We start from the raw sequence: 24,113 nt of genomic DNA on the forward strand, positions 1-24,113 counted from the left end.
TCATCTTTGGAAGGCCGAGAACACGTTGAAGATCAACCTCACTCAGGGAGACCTTCAACTTTAAAATCTGACGAAAACGTTGAGCGTGTGAGGGTTCTTGTGAGATCATACAGTCGTTTAACAATAAGGATGGTGAGTGAACAGTTAAATTTAAACATTTTCACCGTACTTAAAATTTTGACAAACGATTTGGACATACAAAAGGTTCGTGCGAAATTGGTGCCGAAAAACCTAACAACGGAACAGGACAATTGAAGAAATGTGTGCGTTGATCTTCTTGAGAGGATTGACTATGACCAAGAATTCTTCAATCGTGTGATCACAGGTGATGATGAATCCTGGATATTTTAGTATGATCCTAAAACAAAGCAGCAAAGCAAAGAGTGGCAGACTCAGTTATCTTCTCGACCAAAAAAATGTCGAATGAGCAAATCAAAGATCAAAATCATGCTGATTTGCTTTTTTGACAGTAGGGGTATCGTGCATAAAGAATTTGTTCCTCCAGGACAAACTGTCAACCAAGTGTATTACACAGATATCCTTGAAAGGCTCAGGAAAAGAGTGATTCGCGTGAGACCAGACATTGCAGACAAGTGGATGCTTCATCATGACAATGCCCCGTGTCACACGGCCATTTCCATCAAAGAATTTTTGATCTCAAAATGTATTCCTACGTTCCTCAACCCCCCTACATTTAACTGATTTGAGTCCTTGTGACTTTTTCCTTTTCCCGAAACTGAAACATGTCTTAGAAGGACATCATTTTGAAACTCTGGAGAACATTCAAAAGACTGTGACCGACCAGTTAAAAGCCCTACTGGTTGAAGCCATCCAGCGCTGCTACCAGGAGTGAACAATGACTATGTCGGTGTATAGCTGCCCAAGGGAACTACTTTGAAGGGGATAATATTGTTGTTTGAAAAAAATAAAAACTCTGGTAAATAGAAAGTCAGTCTCATTACTTTTCTCACACACCTCGTAAGTGTAATTCCTGTTACATGTAACATTTCAACTCAGTGATGCTTGCAGATAATATGTTAGATTAAATCTACAAAAAAATATGATTTATCTTTCATTTATTTACCTTTTTAATAACACCTAAATATTACAAAGAAACATTATGCACAATAACTGTGTCATTATTTAAATCATTAAATCAAATTATCCCACAGCTATACATAAAACAGTAAAAACATTAAATACACAAATATTGTTCACAGTCCTAAATAGAAGGTTGGAGAAGAATGAAAGATTTATCTGAGGAACAGCTTTTGCTTCAGGAAGGATGTCTTTCTTTTCTCTTTGATGAACAACCGGGAGATAGATATTAAAAGTGGTAAGGAAAGGTATTAGAAATAAGATAATACGCCTATGCTTTTTGGATACAGTAAAGACTTTTGAATATATAAAGTAACAGAAAACAATGAGAGTTCTAAAATTCAACAGAGCAGATCAGAAAGGAAAAAGTGACAAAATTGTTTAAGAAGTGGCTATGAAGGCTAATGATTTAAGAATGGATTGGTTTACTGCAGGGCAATAGTCAAGAGAAATTTCAAAGAATCAGTTAAAATACACAGAGTAAAATTCATCTGAGATTTTGCTGATCTAGGTTGGTAATTAGAAAATCATTATAACCACAGACGAACACACAGTTCGTTTACCAGCACAAATGTTCACTACCGTCATTGAATTTTTAACACAACCATATTGTATCTTAATAAGTCATTTACATTCATTTGAGTTTCACTTATTTCATTTTTTTTTTTGAATCACTTATATTCTGAAGAGATGAAGAGTCAAATAGAGTATAACAAAAACATTGCAGAGATTGACTGAACACAAAGGGAATCACTAAATAGCAGTAGATCAACAGGTAACTTCTTTCAACATTATATTCATGTATTATTTTATATATGCTGTAAACCCACATCATACATTATATTGAGACAGACATATCTTTCTTTAATTTTTCATGAAAGTATTTTCACATGATCCCACATCCTCAGTTATGATTGAAATAATTTCTTATACAATAACAATTCCAAAATAACTGTAAGCAATAATGGAAATATTTCAATCATGATTGAGGATGCAAGATACCATGAAAATAATTTCATGAAAAATTAAGGTAAGATATGTCTTATCTCAATATTCTGTACTAGGTGGTTCATTTTAATAGAATTTATATATAATCTAACTGTGCAGAGGAATAATATGAATCTTAAAAAGATTAGTTTCAGTAAAATAATATTGTATATGTATGTTTTAATAAATCAGATATAGCATTTAATACCAACTTAGATACAGAATACCACAAAAACCAATTATTGGAAATTAAGGTAAGTTTAACTAATTTAATTACTTACTGTTATGGTGGTTTATATTTCATATAACATATTAATATACATACAGAGTGATTATAAATGATTCATTGGATTTTAAAAATCTGTATTTAAAAGATTAGTACCCATAAAATTATGAATGATATATGAAAATAAACAGAAACTGTCCAAGTTTCTATCATACCTTCATAAATGTTTGACATGGCCTCCATTCGTCACACAACAAATATATATGCGGTAGTCCAGTTCAGCCCACACACACGTTAACATAGCCGTACTGATGGTCATAAATGCAACTGTAATGCGTTCCTGTAGCTCACACAAAGTTATTGGGAGTAGTGGCATGTAAACACAGTCTTTAGAATAACCCCATAGGAAAAAAATCACAAATCGTGAGATCAGATCTATGAGGCCATTACTAAGTAAGTAATCATCTGCAGATTGCCTGATCCAGCAACACAGGAGTTCTTCATTCAGGAAGCCTCATACTTCAGCATGCCAGTGAGGCGCAGTCTGATCTTGTTGGAATACAAAGTTATTGGAGTCATCTTTCAATTGAGGAGACAACCACAATCATATCAAGGTATTAAATACTCGCCACAGTATTCTCTGAGAAGAAAAACAGTCTATACACCTTTGTTTTAGAAATTGCGCCAAAAACATTAAGTTTTGGGGAATTATGTTCATGTTCTACAGAATTAGGTTGTTCAGTACCCCATGTCCTGATGTTATGGCAATTCATTGTTCCATTCAAGTGAAATGTCGCCTCATCACTAAACACCAGATGGTTAGCAAAATCGTCATCCTCCATACTTCCTGCATGTCATTACAAAATTTCTATCGTTTGTTGAGGTCATCTGATTATAACTTTTGTAATAACTTTATATGGTACGGTTTCAGTTGTAATCAAGTTCGCAAAATCTTCCAGACAGTGGCTGCACAATATCGAGTTCACTACTAGCATGTAGAGTTGACTTGTTTGGCCTACGAATGAAACTCACCTTCACTCTCTCCACTGTTTCATCTGAAATGCTTGGGTGTCTGATGCTTTTGCCTTAGCACAAACAAGCAGTGTCTTTAAACTGTCAATATGTTCTTAGAATGCTTTGGTAGCCTGGTGATTCTGTTTCAGACTGTCTCCACAATAAACGCTGCACGATAACAACAGATAAACATTTCTCATACTCTAAGACACAGAATGTTTTCTTTTGCATAGATGCCATTTTAGAACTGAGCTTGTGCTGCTACCTGTCGGCGACCACTTTAAAACTAACCTGACAGTTTCTGTTTATTTTCATGTACCATAATTTTATGTGTACTACTTTTTTAAATGCAGATTTTTAAAATCTGATGAATATTTGCAATCACCCTATATATATATATAGGGTGTATATATATATGTATTATAATTACATTAATAACTTACCACAGCTTCACCACCCTCCATAACAAGCACTTTATCAGAATCCATAATAGTATTAAGTCTATGTGCAATTGTTAAAACTGTACAATCACTAAATTTATCTCTCACTGTTTTCTGAATAAAAGAATCCGTCCTGCAAACAAAAAAATTATGAAATTATATTTTGATATATTTTATCAAAGAAAATAAACCACATTTTTTATGCCTATTAAATAAATAAATCAAGCAATAAAACACATGAAACTTAGGGAACTAGGTAAATTTCCTAGATTTCATATCAACAATATTTGACCAGATAGTAAATAATATAATTTGAATAAACACTGGCTGCAAACTAAAAATGTAAAGATATGCCCTTTTGAGTGGTGTATAAAAATGACTATATTTATTAATACATAGCTATTGTTCTAGAGTAATGAAACATAAATGTAAAAATGAATTTTCTAATACTGACTCATTTACTTTCTGTATGCGTCTGGGATCTTAACTGAACAATTTACTGTTTAGATAGATAATCTTATTTATCACACGTTTTAGGGTTAGCTGATGTTCTTTTAGAAATCCTGTTCTCAGGTAATTTATAGATAAAACGATTATTGCAGAATACATTTAAAGCAGTCAATACATAATTATTGTTTGCATGCACCAAAATGTTGATTTTCTGAACGCGGTTTTCATCAGTTGAAATCAAAGGCCTTCCTGGTTGATGGTTATCTTTGATTGACTGACGACTGCTTTTAAATCACAAAAACGATTAATAACATTGTGTTCAACCCAGAGCATCATCTCCGTAAGCTTGTTTCAAAAGTGAAAGTTTTCCCCAGTTTCACACAAAATTGTATGTTGTATTTCTGGTCCTGAAAATCGCACATTACAGAAATTGCTACTAAAACTTATTGCACTCAAATAACAATAACATGACAACTTAACGATATCAACAATCTGATAACATGTGATTACAGAAGACGTTATGCAGAACACATTGATACCAATCGCACTTCTCTAAAAATATATGTTGGCACGTAATTAAAAATGTTCTTTTATTTTCTGAACAGACATTGTATTAGTGGTTAATGAGCCAATTATTTGCAGCAATCGACAAAAACCCTTTAAAAAATAATGATTAGAAAGGTTCATAAAAATAAACATCATAATTAAAACCTTACTGTGGGTCAACATTTGCAGTAGCTTCATCCATCACAATTATTTTATTTTTTTTAACGATCGCTCTTGCAAGACACACCAAATGTCGTTGACCGACGCTAAAATTACTTCCACCATCCTTAATGTCAGTTTCAAGATCATATTCTTCTTTTAAAGACTCTCTTAATTCCACCTAAATTGAAATGAAAGGGTAAATTATTATTTATTTACTTAATATTATGTACAGATTGTAATGTGACAATCATTTGAAATTGTTATCTTACAAGTACCTTCACTGTAAGACTTTTTAGTTTAAAAATATCTAAATAAAGTTAAATATCTAAATAAATATCTAAAAATAAAGTTGAATTTGCGTTTGGAGAAACTAAATTCTGTTGGTTTAACACAAACTAACTAGTTGGAGAAGTACTTTTGAGTTCACTATGTTTTAGTTTTAATATACTTTAAAAAAAAAATTAAGGTAATAGAATTAGAAAAAAGTACAAGTAATTTTTTTATTTTTACCTATAGGTACTTGAAAACAATTAGTTTTCATTAGTCTCATATCTATTATCGACAGTTCATTGGCATAAATAAAAAAAAAAATCTAATGATTTTTGTATTACACAATCACCAAGAGAATAATAAAAACGAAAAAAAAAATTTTTTGTTATTTTCAACTGTTTCAGTTAATTTTTATCAACCACTCAAACATCAGTGTTATTAAAACATGAAAATTAAAAAAAAATTAATTTATGAATAAAAAAAGGGAAAGTAAAAAATCATATTTATTTTATTTATAACATGTACTTAAACCTGTCATTGTGAAAAGTTGTAAAAAACAAATATATCTGTAATTGATTTACCCGTATTATAGACTGGAACCTTAGATTTATTTAAATACTTTTGCAGATAGAGAAAAAATGATTAAAAAAAAGAAGAATTTTAACCAAATGATTCAATATAGCTATTTAAATTTTTTTTTAAATTATATTTAAAAACAAAAAAATCGAAAACATGGCACTCAAAAATGCATAAAACAAATTCTTCCCATTATTTTAATATCTACGAGGGTTATCTGAAAAGTTTTGAGCCTCAACATGAAGATGGCAGCACTTGTCTGCAAAAGTTGGGTAATGTATACATGCATGGGTTGAAAGGTACTCACTAAAATTTCAGCCATTTTTGACGATCAGTTGTTTGGTAATAGTTTGGGTAACTCATCGTAAGTATTTTTGTGAAAATGGAAAAAATCTAATATCGTACATCATTAAATATTTGCTTTTGAAAGGCAATACGTCTACGCAAATTAAAACCAAGTTGGAGGCTATTTACAGGGCTCTGTCCCATAATTTGTCACCATGAAAAGATGAACAGCTGAATTTAAACATGGTCGTACCGGCTTCGTTGATAATGAGCGTTCAGGCAGACCAAAAACTACAACCACCACCGATATCATCGAAAAAGTTCTCCAAATGGTACTGGACAACCAAAGAATTAAGGTTAGAGAGATAGCACAAGCTATGGGTATATTAAAAAAACATGTTTGTCACATATTAACTGAAGAATTGGATATGCGTAAGCTATCCACGTGTTGGGTGCCACGTTTGCTCACTTCAGATCAAAAACGCTTCGAATGAACATTTCCAAAGCCCTGCTGGAGCAGTTTAAATAAAAAAGGGATAGATTTTTTGCATCGATTCATAACTGTAGATGAAACGTGGATCCACCATTAGACTCCTGAGACAAAACAACAGTCAAAACAATGGACTGCAAAGGATGAACCTGCTCTGAAAAAGGCGAAGACGCTTCTCCATCGGCCGTGAAGGTGATTGCGACTTTTTGAGATAGTAACGGAATTTTGTTTATCGATTATCTTCAAAATGGTAAAAAAATGACCACATTTGAATAAGAAGAAATGCTTTTCCATCAGGACAATGCGTCTGCTGCGACGGTTGACATGGCTAAAACTCATGAACTGCACTTTGAATTGGTTGACCACTCACCATATTAACCAGATCTGGCCTCAAGCAACTTTTTCTTGTTTCCTAACCTTAAAGTTTCACTTGGAGGAAGAGATTTTCATCGGACGAGGAGGTTATCGCATACGTAAATGCCTATTTTTTATAAATAAAGATGCTACCTACTATTTGGAAGGGTTAAAGAGATTAAAACTTTGCTGGGAAAACTGTATCAACTTGAAAAGAGACTGTTGAAAAATAAAACTACGTTTGACAGAAAAAATGTCTTTCTATGTTAAACTCAAAACGTTTCTGACAACCCTCATAATTGGACATGATGTCTCTTGCAGGAATGTTACAATAAGATAAAATTCAATATTAGTTACATTTAAAAAAAAAAACAATGAACTATTTGAAAAAAATTTAACTTGTTAAAAATAAAAATAATTACTGAATATAATAGCAAATAAAATAATTCATTTAAAAATAAAACATTTCAGTATTGTAAGAAATGGTCATAAAATATTAAACTTACATCTTCTAGAGCTCTCCATAATACAAAATCTGAGTACTCTTCGAAAGGATCCAAATTACTTCTCATTGTACCAGAAAATAATACAGGGTCTTGTGGAATGATCGATATATGTGAACGCAAACATTCTAAAGTAAGTGTTTTTGTATCAACACCATCGATCAATATTTGTCCTGTAATATTTGCCATTCTGAATAATGCTTGAACTAATGATGATTTACCTGCCCCAGTCCTGCCAACTATACCAACCTGTCTCAAAACAAATATTATACTATTATAAAATAGTAAAGATCATCTCATATTTAAAAAGATATAAAAGTTGTAAAAAGTAATTACAAGGAATGCACAAATTTCTGGAAATTAAACAAATATAAAGTAAAAGGTAGTTTCTTGGAAGAGAAGTGTAATTAAGTAAAAAATACTAATGTTGGGTAAAGTAGAAAAAACATTTTTAAAAACTCTTTCACAGTAATTCCATCAGAAGGGCAGATTTCCAGTTTTAGTTAAAAAAGAAAGGATGTTGCACTGCTGTAATAATTTATGAAAATAATATTCCTTATGATGTTTTTTTTAATTCCATTTTTTTATGTGTTCAATTATAATGCGAGGTATGCATATTGTTCCAATAAATACATTATACTTGTATATTTGGTTTTTTCTTCCTCTTTTTCACATTATTGTTGAGTTATGATTGCATCAATTGCTTAACACTGGTACTTGCCAACAACCAACTTTAAAACTGTTACCCATAATTTGTGTGGTTTTAGAGCCATGCTCAGCAAAAAGAAAAGGTTCAAATTGACCAAAATCATTACATCAAACAGATTTTTTTTAACACCAATCTTTTTCCTTCAGATCAGATCACATTTTGGATTATTATGAAACTAGCTCACATCTGGCAATGCTCGCAAAAATCCGATTTTGGCATTAAACATGATAATTTGAATTTGAATCGTTATGAAAATTATTACAGATAATTATAATAATTGCAGACAATTACATGTATAAATACTGATAATAAGAAATGAATGGTGTTTTAGTTCTCAAAACACAACTTTCCAGTAAGAAAGTGTTTTGTTTTATCCTCAAAACACAACTTTCTAGAAAGGCATCTTGCAATGTCATGATTCAACAGTAAAACTTCTATAAAAATATTTATAATTCTCATATCGTTCATATCAAAATAACCAAAAAACTTCAAGAAGATTATGATAATAGTTATTTTGTTTTTTGTTTTTTTTAATTTACTTTAAATATCAGTTCTTTAAATATAATTATTGAATGGTTTCTTTTATAAATTTTCAATAAAACTCTGGTTAAAAAATTAAATAAACTATAAAAAAATAATAAATTCACTACAAAGTCAAGAATCAATATTTTAAAAATTCTTCTTATAATTTTGAGAAAAATTTAAAAGTCAATTCTAAATAAAAATAATTTCAGATTTCATACGCTTAATTTGATGCAGGCTCCAAAAAGTTGAAATTTACAATAGGATTGAATTGTATTGAAGTATGAGCTATGCATTTCATTTTTACTGTACGTAAAAAAAATGTAAAAAAGGAATACATAAAAACAATATAAAGAAACTGTTACTAAAAGTGAGTTAGGACTTTTTGGAAAGAAGAAATATATATTACTTTCCCACCATGTGTGAGGTGCTCACATACCTCATTCCTCTAGCCACACACACAGTGTCCATGGGAAGCCTAATATTGTTAAACAGAAATTTGTTAAATTTACTTAATATTATTTTATTTAACATACATTTAATTCTACAATTTTTTTAATATTATTCATTCGAATCATTCAATTCAAACCCAGAACATACAATGTGATAGAGACTTACTTCACAGTACATTAATTCTATTCATTATAGTTTGTACTTCAACTGCTGGCAAATCTCCACTACTAAGTGTGTGTGTGTATATATATATATATATATATATATATACATACACACACTTTTTTTTTTGAAATGAAATATATCTAAAAACCTTGTCACTTATGTTAAGAAACATGGAAAAAAATTTGGTTACGAGTGATCAAGTAGTTTTTTGTTTATACCGAACAAAGAAAAACCCTCTTCCTCTTTATATAATAGTATAGATATAGACAAATATAAATTTATCCCACAAAGTTTTCTAATTAATAATCTTGAATTCTTATGTGAAAATACTTGATTATCAAATAATTTCATTATGCTACAACAGTCTCAAGCAGGAAGGCCATTGACTTCAACTGATGACACCCGCATCCAGAAAATCAACTATCTGGTGCGTGCAAATCGCTTTCGATTGACTGATCAGAGAACTTGCAGAAGAGATCATCACAATTGGATCATGCCATGACATTACGACTGAAAAATTGAACATACATTAAGTTGCCGCAAAGCTTGTTCCTCAAACAAACTTTGGTTTGATGACTGAACAGCAAACAAAACATCGAGTGAACATTTGTCGGCAACTTCTAGAACAAGCCGATGACGATGAAACATTCATGCAAAGGATCATAACAAGAGATGAAAGCTGGCTTTAGGCATTTAGACTAAAGTTCAACCACCAAAAAATCAAACATTACAATACAATACAAACACATTGCACTCAAATAACAAGAAAACTAAACGAGATATAAACAATTCAAGAACATGTGGTTAAAGAGGAGGTTACGTGCCAACATGATGATGCCAATCTCATGTCACTAAATGTCTCCATTGGCACATAATTAAAAATGTTTCGTATATATGAACAGACCTCATATATAATAAAAAATTACCTTTTCACGTGGTTTAATTTCCAAGCATATATCTTTCAATGCAGTAGTACCATCACTTGAATAATACAAACAGAGATTATTTAAATGAATTTTACCTTCTGTAGGCCAGTTACCAACATCATATTTACCCTTTTTAGAACCTGAAAATATAAGATATTATGAATTAATAACTAAAATTTTCAACGGTTCTTGTTTTTGCCAATAATACATTAGAATTTGTGCTAGAGCTTAGTCTTCTCTACACTCAACTGAACAACCTATAATTCATTATAAAATGAATTAGAATGGCTATGACAACACATTAATAAATATGGGCATTCAAATCCACTTAAAAGTAACTGGATAGAATATATTACCTGTTGCATTACACTCTTTGAATTTGTGGTGGAGTAATAGCACTTCTAATTTTCATTTATATAGTTCTGGATTCAAATTACAGTCAGGTTTGCCATAAAAGATTCATCTTTCAACATTCAAAAATAGAATAACTATGACCGTGCATTGACCTACACCACTAGAACGTAGGTATAAATACTCCCTTTTATACATATTAAGCATAATTAATTTTCTGTGCAGTATTTTATACTATTTCTAAATACACTAGAATAAGAGTATGTATAAATTATTATATTAAAATTACATTCTTCAGCTTTATGATGTAATCTTTGAGAAGAAATTCTTGAAAATTTATAAAACAAACATAAATATTTTCAAAATGTATGCAAATATATTATTTACATAAATACTTGAAAACTTTCAAGAAAAACATATCAAAAATAAATCCAACACTATCAAAATTTTTTATTAAGATTAAAATGAATTCCTTGTAAATAGGTTTCTTCAAAATATACTTGAATAAGAACGAAATCTTTTGTTCAAAATAAGGTACTTTAATTTTGAATTTATAAAACATATCACTGAAATAAAGGTAATTAAGATATTAAGAAATTAAATGGGCATTGTTTTGGAATTTTAAACATAACAACATGGGACTTATTTTTTTTCTGGAAAATGTTGGATTAAACATGTACAACTATAATATTTCAACCTTGTCTTACGATGTGAATTTCTGTTAAAAAAAGAAAACTGACAGAATGAAAACAACACATTTTCAGTCATATGGTTGATTAGTTTATAGAACTTTTTTCCTTATTTTAACAACTTAATCATTTCCCAAAGTAATTGATTTATTTTTACAATACCCTGTTTTATATACATACATACATACATATATATAGGCATAACATTAAGTATAAAAAAAGCTCGTGTGTACTTATGTATGCAGGTAAGAAGTTACACTTCTTTGGCGTGAATAAAAAAATAATTTTTTTATTCGTTCAACAAAATTTGAACAGAGTCAAACGATCGATAGACGACATTAAATACCATGTTAATAATATGTTAATAACATTAAATAAACATTTGAATAAATAACACTTAAATTAAATAAAATTATATTTATTTTATACAGTTTAAAAAGTATTGAAGTATTCGTTGTCATATAAAACAAAGTTCGTCGAATATATTTCGATTAGTTTAGTTCCATTAATTCTTCGGATGACAATTGAATAGGCACAAGGGTAATCAGCGGCTTACGATATAAAAAATGTGATATACATAAATCGTTTTATTTTATAATAGTGTATTTTATCAAAAATTTTGTTTTTGGTAAATTTAAAATTATTTATGCAAAATCAAATTTATCTGATGTGTGCTATTTTCTGTGTCATTAAAGAATATAATTTTACTCATAAAAATAATACATAAATAACCTCAAATCTTGATACACAATTTTCACAAAAAAAAAAATTAATAAATATACGCTGCAATATAAATAAAGCAAATACAAATATTAACAACAATATTCACAGTTTAAAATATCCGTCTTCAGAGATCCGTGTATATAAATATATATTGATTACCACTCAATATCTGTTGTTTACAACACGTGCTGATTACTTAATTGCATTGAACGATTCGCTGAAATAGACACTACACCATGCGCGTGCCTTATGTCTCGCGACAAGCAAGTGAGGATGCCGAACTTCAACGAAACAGGCCGATTGTAGTCACGCGCTACACTACTCTTGGCGCGTTATTTGAACGCGCGAGGATGCATGAACATATCACGTAATCGGATTTATTATTAAATATTAATATTAAGGGATAAAAATTAGGACAAAATTCTATTGTTTGTTTAATACAGCAAATGAAAAGTAATAAAATAAAAACAGAAAATAAAAAAACCATAACCAGATTTAAACAATAAAAAATAAAAAAAGAATGAAAAAAAATTGAAAATGAGTAAAAAAATGAACGAAACATTAAAAAAAAATTTAATTATTAAAAATATAACAAACTTATCTGTAGTTTGAAAAACAAATAATAGAATGAAAAAAAAATTAGGAAATTGACCAAAGCTGAAAAATCATAAAATCGTAATAAAGAAAAGTTTAAAAAGTAAAAAAATGAATAAATCACACTCTGATCAGTTTCTCCTAAAGCGCCTAAGATGTATAACTTCAAAAATTCACTCGGATTTCAGATACAGACCAAAAGATTTTGAAAGAATACACCATCCTCTTTTTACTCACTTGTTTGATATTGACTGGACAAATTTTAACAAACAATTTTTAATGAATCTCAACCTCTTATAAGATTTAGATATCAACTAATAATAATTTACGACTTCAAAGGAACCTTATTTTTTTAATTTATATAGATAAAATCTTACTTGGATCAGATTCTTCACTTGGGAGTTCTGCGTAATCTAAAACTCGTTCAGTCGAAGTCATTTGATTAGCAATCTCAGATGAACTTTTCATAGCCCATTGTAAAAGACCAGAAACTGATATTGCCTGAGTAATGGCAAGACCAGCACTTGTTCCTCCAGTCACTGCACCTAAAAAATTTATATAATAAAATAATACTATAAATTTAAAAACTTAATTAGATAAAGTGAATTTCTACAATTTAAAAATATCACAACATATGAAATTTATAATATGGGAAATATATGCATACGTAAAAAAAAATGGTAAGAGTGACTTATTTTTCTGTTTTACATAGGATATCATGAAAATTACACGAGATACTGTTGTGAAACCATGATGTTTACTTCTTATATAATGCCTTCAAAATTTCAGTATGCTCTCATTTTACCAGGGGACTGATAGCCAGGTGAAATTTTTTTTTTAACCGTTACTAGTTAACAAAGCATTTTCAAACATCAAACTTTTTTCCTTAATTCAAGCTCTAAAAACATATACATAATGTATTTTTACATTAATAATAGCATTGAAACCATTACAATAAAGAAATATTTAAATCATCGCACAGAACAAATAATAACCACACAATAAAATATTTTTAAAAAAACAGTAATAATTAAATAAACAATCTGTGTGGAATTTATAAAATTAAATGTAATGATTGTTATGGTATTTGTACATACAGGAAAATAAAAAAATCCTTTAAAACTTGATTTCTCAAGATTATAGAAATTACAAAAAAAATAAATTAGTTTTATCTGGTAGGCCATCTAATAAACAACAAACATTCTATTTCTGATATTGACACAAATTTATAAAAACAGGATGATTTAAAAAGACTTCATAACTTAAAAAGCATATAAAAATTTATTTAGATAAATTATAGATTTGGCTGAGGTCTCACTTCAAAAAAACACAGAAAGTTTTGATTCACGTAATTCATTAGTACTGAATTCGGCCACCAACGTTCACGATTTGCAGTCAGTAACTGCTGTAATTTTCATAGAGAATACAGCAGGGAGCCTCCTAGTAGGCATACAATTAACTCTTGGCACCAAACCTTCATTGAGAAGGTTGTTCTGTTAAACATACAAAATCACCAGGATGCCCACTCGTCCATGAATATGTTGTGGAACAACTCAGATAAAGCTTTCTTTGCTAGTTGTCTGAAGAAATCAACTCGACATGTGTCACTTGAGACTGGCATTCCACAAATGACTGTTGGCACGTATTATGTAAATGATTGCACTTGAAGCCATACAAACTAACTTATGGTTTAACACATTATGATGATGAAAACGTTGCTCAGCTGCAGCTTTGCGTGTAAAAGATGGATAGAATTGCAGACGATACATTTTTAGATAATGTAATTTTTGGTCATGAGTCAACATTTCACATAAGTGGAAGGTGAACTCCCATAACTGCTGAATATGGGGTGACAAAAACCCATCATCAAACTTTGCAACACATTCCTGATAGCCCTAAGGTCAATGTTTCTTGTGTCCTAAGCAAACAAAGACTGTATGACCTGTTCTTCCCCCAGGAGGCGATAGTAAATGGTATCATTTATCTAGACATGCTTCAAAATTTTCTAATTCCTCATTTAGATATGACCTTGTTTCCACCTAAAGGTTTGAGATTTTCTTGATACTTGATTTTCAGGTTGGTGGATTGGTCATGAAGGTAGAATTTCATGGCCACCTTGCTCTCCAGATTTGACCCCACTAGATTTTTTTTTGTGGGGTTTCATTAAAGATCGGGTTTATGAACCAACTTTGCCTGCTGATCTTGTTGAGTTAAGACTTCAAATTAATGCCACAGCTGCAGAGGTAACACCCGACTTTCTAGCTATAGTCTGGAATGAAATCGACTCCAGGTAAGATGTATGTCATATTACAAATAGAAGCCATATCAAACCAAAGTGAATGTTGGGTGACAAACTTGATGTGTTTTATGAAATGAGACCTCAACCAAATCCACAAGTTATCTCAGTAAATTGTTACATACTTTTAAAGTTGTGAAGTCCTTTTTGAATCACTTGGTATTAGAAATTAATAAATATAACTTAAAATTAAATATATTAGAAAAATATTACATATATAAATGTAAACAAAATTTCAATTTCATAAACCATCAGACAGTGTTTGAGGGAGATGCTCTTATAAAAATGTAACAGATAGCAATACTATTATAAATAATGTGCAATTTTCATTATTTTACTATTTTCATTTTTAATCTTTATTATGCAGTAACAGAATTATTTAAATCATAACTGAGGATGTGGAATCCCGCAAAAGTATTTTCATGGTAAAATTAAGGTAAGATATGTTGTAACATCTTATCTCAATATTCTGTACCAGGTGGTTTATTCTTTTTTCAGATTTGAATACTAGATCATGGATACCAGATTCTTTGTTTCAATTAATCACACATCTCAGGAATGGTCGAACTGAGACTATACAAGACTACACTTCATTCTCACTCATATATATCATCCTCATTCATCCTATGAAGTAATACCTCAACAGTAATTCCCAGAGGCTAAACAGGAAAAAGATGGTGGTTTATTTTAATTGAATTTTTATGTATATATATATATATTTTTTTCCTAACATTTTACCATCAATTATATCAAATAATATAATTTTATTAATTATAATATCAAAACCATCAGATACACTCAATCTAACGTAAGAACACTTAGCCAAATGGGCACTTCCAAAATAATTACATCAGCAGTTAAAATTACAAATTACTGATATTTTTTATGAGTAATATGTGCAAAAATTAATAATATGCTTCGTCATTAAAATAAAACCATGCACATGGTGTAATCATCATTACACCACAGTAATATTACATATTGTTAATTTTTAATATGCTTAGTATTTTTAATTTAATAAAATGAATTCAATCATGACTGAAGATGCGACATCCTGCACAAGTACTATCGTGAAAAATTAAGGTAAGAAATATCTTATCTTAATAGTCTGTACAAGGTAGTTCATGTTAATAGAATTTTAAAAAATACAGAAAAGCATAGCTTCATTTTTTAAAAATGGATTTATTTTTAGTATTTTTTAGTTTACATTTCTCTACATATTAAAATTATTGATGCCACTGTCATCACTACTGTTGAGAACAAATAGGATTATTCAACTGTGTACTGGGAAGCTATTAATTGTATTGTTGGTACTGATACTGCCCATTAATTATTATAATTACATATAATTTATTGTACAAATATTAGTTGTTTAATAGTAATATGTGACAATAGTCAGTGACTGCAATGCAAAAAGTCTGAATCTGAATTTATCACTTAATACATGATTGAGATGTATAAATTTCTTAAAACATACTTTTGTTTAGCAGTGTGTGATTTTAACAAGGAAAGGATCTGGGGTCACTTTGTTATGTTCTGACTACACCTTTCCTTTACGTTTTTGTTTTTTTTATCATGCCTTGTTATGTTATAACCAATAAACTTTCTATCAAATTGTTCTTTTTTGAATAGTTATTAGCATTTCCTACTTTCTCCCAGTCTGTCACTCGACATGTGTACGAGTGAAATAATAGAAAATTTGAATTATTTAATATTACCATTAAAAAAAAATCATACATTTCAGTTCGTGATTTAATATACATATAATAAAAATTATAATTACCACTTTGTGAATATAACATGGCACTGAAAGTAACACAGGCAACAAAAAAACAACAGGAAAGATCCAGAAATAATGTAAATCCAACTGATGTGAAGATAAACAGAAACGTGGCACCTGTACAAAGATCCTAAACAAAAAATCAAGAATAAACTAGAAATATTTTAATTAAAAGAAAAGAATTATAATATCATAATATTATACATGTTAACATTTGTTAACCGGTAACTTACTCATGGTTTCAACTGAAGTTTAATTTACTTATCCCTGACTTTTAATTTACAGAAGAAAATCTAATGAAGTGTGAATCTTCTTTTCATAATCATAGTAATTCATGTACTTTTTATTTGAAATATAACTGTATACTATATTTTGGCACTTCAGTTTGCTTTTAATTTAAGACATTCAGAGTTCAGTAAAAACAAAGATGATTCAAATAATCTGGCAGTTTGAAGGAATGGATTTTTATTGTACTTTAATTTCCAGTAAAATTTAGTTGTCTCAAACTCTCATTCATTATTTCAATTCACTTAAATAAAATATATATATAAATAAATGAAATTTTTAAATTAAAAAACCATGAAAATAGAACAATTCATACCTGGTGATTATCAAATTCTGATTGCAATATACTTTGTGCACCTAAAGCTCTAATTGTAGTTAAACCTTGTAATGTTGAATTAAGATGTGAAAACACAGGACTCCGAGCTGTAATTAAAATTACTTATATTAAAAAACTACTCAATATGAAATAAATAAAATATAATAAAGTAAGTGCTTCAGAATTAAAATATAAATATAACATTCATGTAAGTACAAAGTATAAAAACAAATTACTAAATAATCTCACATAAAATATGAATGAACATTAGTATATATTGGTAATGAAAATCAGAAAGATTAGTGTAAATTACATAAACTTTTGTACATTCTTAAAACTATTATTAAGGCATTCAGCGAAATTAAGTTGGAATAGAACAATTAGAGAAAGAATCCGTGCTAAGGTCAGGAGATTTTTTATTTGTACAAAGAAGCTCTGTATGTATAACTGTTCAAATTTTTTGGCTGATACTGATAAAACTGCTACAAAATTATGGTCATTAAAAGTCTCTTAAAAACAGGAATGATTTTAGAAAGATTCCACATCTTAAAAAAAGTTAGAATATAAGGCAGGTTAAATATTAAAAAAAATTAAAACACAAACTTTAAATATGTAAGATGTATGAAAGAAATAACAAGCGAGTATTTGGGGGAAAGTCAGCTAATGGCTTCACTAACCTCTTTCATAGTAAAAGAAAATAGATTGATGAGAGTAATGTAAAAGTAAAGTATTTTTATACTACTCTACTTAGCCAGTAATATTCTTTGTTGCAGTGTCATAGACAATAGCACAAATCTGATATTTTAAGATCCAGTTATATTTTCTTACCTACAGTTTCTTGATTCTATTTGCAAAACCACAACTCTGTTGTAGGATTCTAACTAATTCCATGGAAATAAACAGCTCCAGTTATATTTTTACTAATTTTATATTTAATTTTTTTTTTTAATTTTCACATTAGTGTTTTCATGTGCACACTACTTAATCAGATGTATTAAAACTTAAAAATTTAAAAAGAAAGTTTTTTTTTTAGTCAGATTGTTAAATGGTAATTTAAAAGAAAATTTTTACTGATAATAATATACTGTGTGTCCTACAGAGTTACACACTTATGATTTACTATCACTTGCTCTTTCCCACACCGATTCTATTGAAACTTTACAGTCTTTTTAATGAAGGTTCTAAAAATAATCTGTGTAAATTTCAACCTTCTAGGATTTATAGAAACAAAATGGCAGCTTTCAAATAAAAACATCAATTTCAGATAAACCACATTTTTATTCATTATAAAATAATGAATAAAAATGTTTAATCTGTTTAATGTTTAATAAAAATCTGTTTTTAATCACTTTTACCAACTATTTTATAACGAATAAAAAATGTAGTTTATCTGAAATTTATGTTTTTATTTGAAAGCGGCATTTTTGTTTCTATAAATCCTAGAAAGTTGAAATTTTCAAAGAACATTTTAAGAACCTTCATTAAAACACTGAAATATAGAAATACTGGAATGGAAACTGCCTATGTCCAACGTGAGCGGAAAACGAACGTGAGACAGATAGATTTAGAGGTGTTGTAATTGTCGCTTAGTGCAGCGCATGCGCATTGTACCTAACGTACCGTCCCTTCAGAAAGTGATTCCATAAAATTAAGTGATAAAATCTCATAATTCTATTTGTTATTTAATATTAAATAAATGTTGAGAATCATTTTATCATATAAAGGTTTTTATAAAAACTTTCTACAATAACTTGAATTATGAAAGATAACTTGCGATTTGTGATGAGAGAAAGATCGTCACAAACATTTTGAGCGGACTGTAGACAAAGAGAGGTATACCTACAAATCAGCTATCTTTGTTGGCACGGATTTCCAACAAGTGCACATTCCAGTATTTCTATATTTCAGTGCATTAAAAGGGCTGTAAAGTTTCAAAAGAATTAGTGGAGGAATGGGCAAGTGATACAAAATCAAAAACATATACCTCTTCATTGAACACACAGTGCGTACATAAATAATACCATAAAATAGCAGTACTTATTCATTACATGGATCATCATCAGTTTTATCTTTAATTTAAAATAATGGATTTATTTATATATTTTCTTACTTCAAAAAATAAACCGTCATTGTTAATTCCAACAGCTCTATTTTAATACTCTTTCTTTTAAAGAAATAATTACTTAATTTTTAATATCATTTGTTTCATATTCCTTATTGAAAATTAATAATAGTACAAAGTAAATTTACAAATTCTGCAAAACTGTTGTTTAAAAACATCACAAACTATTCAACTTTCTTCCATAATTCTGAATTTGGTATTCATATAGTGATTGATATACAGTAACGGTCAACTGGTCTCAATTGTACTATGTGGAAGGAGAACTTACAAGCCAGTAAAATAGAAATAAACATTCACAACTACAAAGTATTAATCAAACTACAAACTTTTCTTGATCTTATTTACTACTACTAAGTCATACTAAATAAAGTAATAGGTAGATAATTTCTCGCTGAAAATGCAGGATTATTTGCACTACAAAACTTAAAATGAACTTGAACCAATACAAATATAATGATTTTGTTGATGGAGTAATTTCACTGATGTTTGTCGATAAGAATTAAATTTATTTTATTATATTATAAATAATAAAGATAATTTATCTTGTAGAGAGATATGAGAACAAAAATTTCATTAATTTTTAATGAAAAAATTGGCACATATATAATAAGTAAGTACAGAAGTGGATAACTTTTAGAAAACATGCAAAATCCTGAAAACTTTCCAACACAGGCTTCCAACTACATAAAATACGGGTTAAAAAATGAACACATATAATTTGAAATATATCAAAGTTATCAAATTCGTTCAAAATTTTTTAAAGATATTTTTGAAGATCAGGAGCATGATTCTAATGTCACACAACGGATGATCACCTAAATTATGCATAGTAAAACTAAACAAAATTAATCTTGTATAGCTCAAGATTTAATGTTTTTATCTTGGGGGTATAATGTTATAAAGTTTTAGACTGTTTTAATAAAAAGTACACAGATAGGAATAACACTTGTTAATGAAAAAACTTGTGAAATGTTTTGTGTAGAGTGTGGCCCTTTATGTGGCAGAGAGACATGGACTATTAGGAAAGGAGAGGAGAGAAGATTGGAGGCCTTTGAAATATGGGTATGGAGGAGGATGGAAAACATCAGCTGGATGGAGAGACTTCGGAATGAGGAGGTGCTTCCTAGAGTAGGTGAAGAGAGGGTGATTATCAAAATAATAAAAAGAATATGCAGTAGGTTGGGGCATTAGCTGAGACGTGACTGCCTGTTGGTAACGGCATTGGAGGGATTTGTAACAGGGAGGAAAGCAAGAGGTCGAAGACGAATAAAAATGGTAGAGAATATAAAAAGGGAAGGACATTACTATAAAATGAAATGGATGGCACAAAATCGAGCAGTATGGATGGCGGCCATGTAAAAACCTGCATTTGGATAAAATACTTATTATTATTCTACCTCCTCAAATCAACCCAACACCATTTTATGTTTACCATTTCCACTTATGAAAGTCCAGGTTTTTTCCCCTCTAAATGAGTTATTTCAATCGGTCTAGTATACAATGGACAAGTATAACTCGTCTAACCATTTTTGTTCAGTTGAATGACAGATGAGTAAATGTCGTCCTTGTGTATAAAATACTACATCTTTCATTAGGACAACTCCAGGTCGTCTTTCATTGACATCAGATGTTCAGAGTTTCAGTCTGAATTTGTATATCAAGCTGTTTTCGCTATCTATTGAATCATTTTTGAACTGTATTAGTTTGAGATGATATTTGTTATATACTGCATAGACATTTGTGAGAAAAGTTTGTTTACATGTATGTATGTTGATTTATTTTCCATGTTTATTCTGTTGACACAATTATTTTTGTTATTGTTTAAAAATTAGCAAAATGAGTGATATTTATGACCCTAAATTAGTCAAATTGGTCAAACATGGATGATAGTGGTAGAGAAAATTCTGATCTGACAAACAAATTGAGGTAGTGTTTATTGAACATAAACAAGTTAGTGAATTATGTTTTGATAGTAGTTCTGCGTTTGCATTATTTCCTCTCAAAATGAAAGGATTGACAGGAAAATATATGAACTACAAAAGTATTTAATTGAAATTGGTAAAGTCTTTGCTGAAAAAGGTAGTACACTCTTTCTCAAGAAGAAACACCAGTTGCTGCAATATCAACAAAAAGACTAACTGACACTTTCAGGAGAAACTTCTCCCTACCAAAGAAAAAAAAAACAGCCAGCAAGAAAATGTAGCCTACAGATAGAAAAAATCCATCACTAAATGAATTTGTAAGAAAAGAAATTAGCTGGCGTTGCCCAGACTGTAAAGTTGCAGAGTGTTTACCATATTACTTCAAAGTGGGTCATACAAAGGCAAATTATTTGTAAATATTAGGGTCTTCTTTGATTATATTTAAATTTTTTTATATATATAATTTTGTTAACTTTCATAATTATTTTTCTTTCTTATAAAATAGTTTCCAAGAATAATAATGTTCCTATCTACACCTAATTTAAAACTAGTAAATTAAATAATCAGAAGTGTGTGAAATAGTAACACTCACTGGAAGTAAAACATCAGACAAACTGGTTTTGTGCTGTATTTTACTAAAAAAAGTTTTCTTTCAAGTGACATAATTTTTTACTCCAAATTGATATCTAAATTAATTTATACTATATTGAAAGAGTATGTTTCTCTATTTCTAAAAATATGCTATATGCAATATAAGTAACTTAAAATACATACAATAATTACAAAAATATTAAGTGCTTGAATTGCGGCTATTTGTTTTTCTGCATTTGAAAAAGAAATTTCAACATGACACACAAACTCTGGTAAGTCACATTTGTCTTTTTTTTTACATAGAAAAAATCTGCATGTCTTTCTTTCAGGTGATAAAACTTGCATAAGGAGATTTTACCATTATGATAAGTACGAATGTTTTTTAAACTAATCTAAATTGTTCAGTTACCATGGACCACCATGTGCCGAGAAGTTCAGGGTTTAAGTGTTAAGAATATATATACAAAATTTAACCATTTTTGTAGTAATCAATGTTTAAAATAATTACTTGATAGTTAAGTAAGACTAGATTTTTCATAAAAATTCAAGTGATTCTTTAAAGATTAATAATTTTAGTGATAATATTATTTTCTTTATTGCTTTATTAGAATGATTTTAAGATAACTTAAAAAATAATGCATGTTAGTTTAAAACGATAATAATAGTACAGACCTGATTTGGGCCCTTCTACTAGTTACCTTGTCTCCTTAGACAAATAGTAATAACCAAAATTACTATTAAATAATTATATTGCTACTGTAAATTACTAAACAGTATTTTAATATAGACATGAATATTTGGATATTATATAATAATTTTTTATTTTTATAAGGTCAGAATAAAAATTGTATTGCATGAAAACTATAATAAATTAAAATTATGGATGAGTAATAAATCATATTGTTTTAGTGTACTTATAATAACAAATGTGATATCTAAAAGCTGTAAAAATATGTTAGATAATTCAAAATAATATTAACTACACTTACTATTAATTGCGGTCAATGTACTGACCACAGTACTCTTATGGACTTTTTTCTCATCTTTTGACAGCATAGGATCACTTTAGTCAGTCCATTATCCAAGTCTCTTCAAAGAGACTATTTGGGCCTTGCAGTCCTCCCATTACTTTTTCATATGTTCTGATCTCTGTACCCTTTCTGATGTTGAAAATGTTTGGGTTGTGGATTCTTTCTTGTGAGTGTGATGTAAGAGTTTTTGTCCTTGACGTTTTCATTTTATCTTGTCTGTGGTGTCTTCTGGTGTAAGGCTAATTTCCTTCATTTCTTTTCTTATTTCTCTGATCCACCTGCATCCTGTCTTGGTGTTTTTAAAGTTGAGATTTTACTGTAACAGCTGTTTCAGAAGTCTCAAATCTTACATCCTTATGACATGTCCAAAGAATCCTAGTCACCTCTTACAGTATTAGTGATGGGTTCTAACTTTTTGTACATGACTTTGTTGGGCAGGATCTTGATGCAGGTTTTTCCAATTATTTTTTTGATTTTCTGTAGTATGTCAGTCTTAGAATGTTTGTTTAGGTGGAAGAGTGTTTCTGATGCTTGTGTAGCTTCCAATTTTATAATTGTGTTGTAGCATCTTATTTTTGTGTTTATGGATAGACATTTTATCTAATGGACATTAAAATATAATAAGAAATTTTTGTATTAAGAATTTTACTTGCCAATTCCTTCAAGTCGTTTTAAATTTTTTGATGTCTTCACATAGAATCTTCTAACAAATATACTGACTGCACCTAAAATTAAAGCTGGTATAATACAAATAGGATTTACAATGACTGCAATTAACAGTGCACCCATAACACCAAAAAAATTCTGCAAAAACAAAAATAAATCAATGTGAATTAACCAATTGTATGCGTGCATAATAGCAAATGTAATAATAATAAAGGCAATATTATCAATTGAAGGCAAATACCAAATTTGTATTGCAACAATCTTACATAGGGTTCGAAAACCAGTTCATGAACATCAGATATATGATTTGCATTTCCACTCACTGACCTAGACGAGTCAAACACTTGATTTGACCATGCAGATATCTTCATAGAAGGTGAGGGTTTTTTATTAGTAGAAATAGGCTATCACAAACAGTGATTACTTGAAATTTATAGTTAAATTAAGACTCTAGGATGATTGTGATGATAGTGGCATGTATGCCACTAGACCCCAGAAACCAATCAGCACATAACGCAAATATTGGATCTACAGGCTGGTATCTACAGACTGTACAATCCACCAGCATGGA

At 29.5% G+C, this 24,113-nt stretch overlaps 1 protein-coding gene across 2 annotated transcripts in view; it reads right to left on the reverse strand.

Annotated features, from left to right (window-relative positions):
* LOC142332913 (ATP-binding cassette subfamily C member 4-like) overlaps positions 1-24,113 on the reverse strand; it is a 120,771-nt gene that overhangs the window by 10,832 nt on the left and 85,826 nt on the right. The window contains exons 20-27 of one of the 2 annotated variants that reach the window (XM_075379615.1): positions 23,530-23,680; positions 17,211-17,317; positions 16,613-16,739; positions 12,911-13,078; positions 10,177-10,316; positions 7,405-7,650; positions 4,932-5,101; positions 3,769-3,898 (exon numbers count right to left, since the gene is read on the reverse strand). In XM_075379615.1, coding sequence (XP_075235730.1) covers positions 3,769-3,898; positions 4,932-5,101; positions 7,405-7,650; positions 10,177-10,316; positions 12,911-13,078; positions 16,613-16,739; positions 17,211-17,317; positions 23,530-23,680 — 1,239 coding nt within the window. Of the gene's footprint in view, positions 1-3,768; positions 3,899-4,931; positions 5,102-7,404; positions 7,655-10,176; positions 10,317-12,910; positions 13,079-16,612; positions 16,740-17,210; positions 17,318-23,529; positions 23,681-24,113 lie in introns of those variants that run through there. The other variant, XM_075379616.1, reaches the window with a different exon arrangement.

The sequence above is a fragment of the Lycorma delicatula genome, chromosome 12 (genome assembly GCF_047948215.1).
Source record: "Lycorma delicatula isolate Av1 chromosome 12, ASM4794821v1, whole genome shotgun sequence".
Taxonomy (NCBI): domain Eukaryota; kingdom Metazoa; phylum Arthropoda; class Insecta; order Hemiptera; family Fulgoridae; genus Lycorma; species Lycorma delicatula.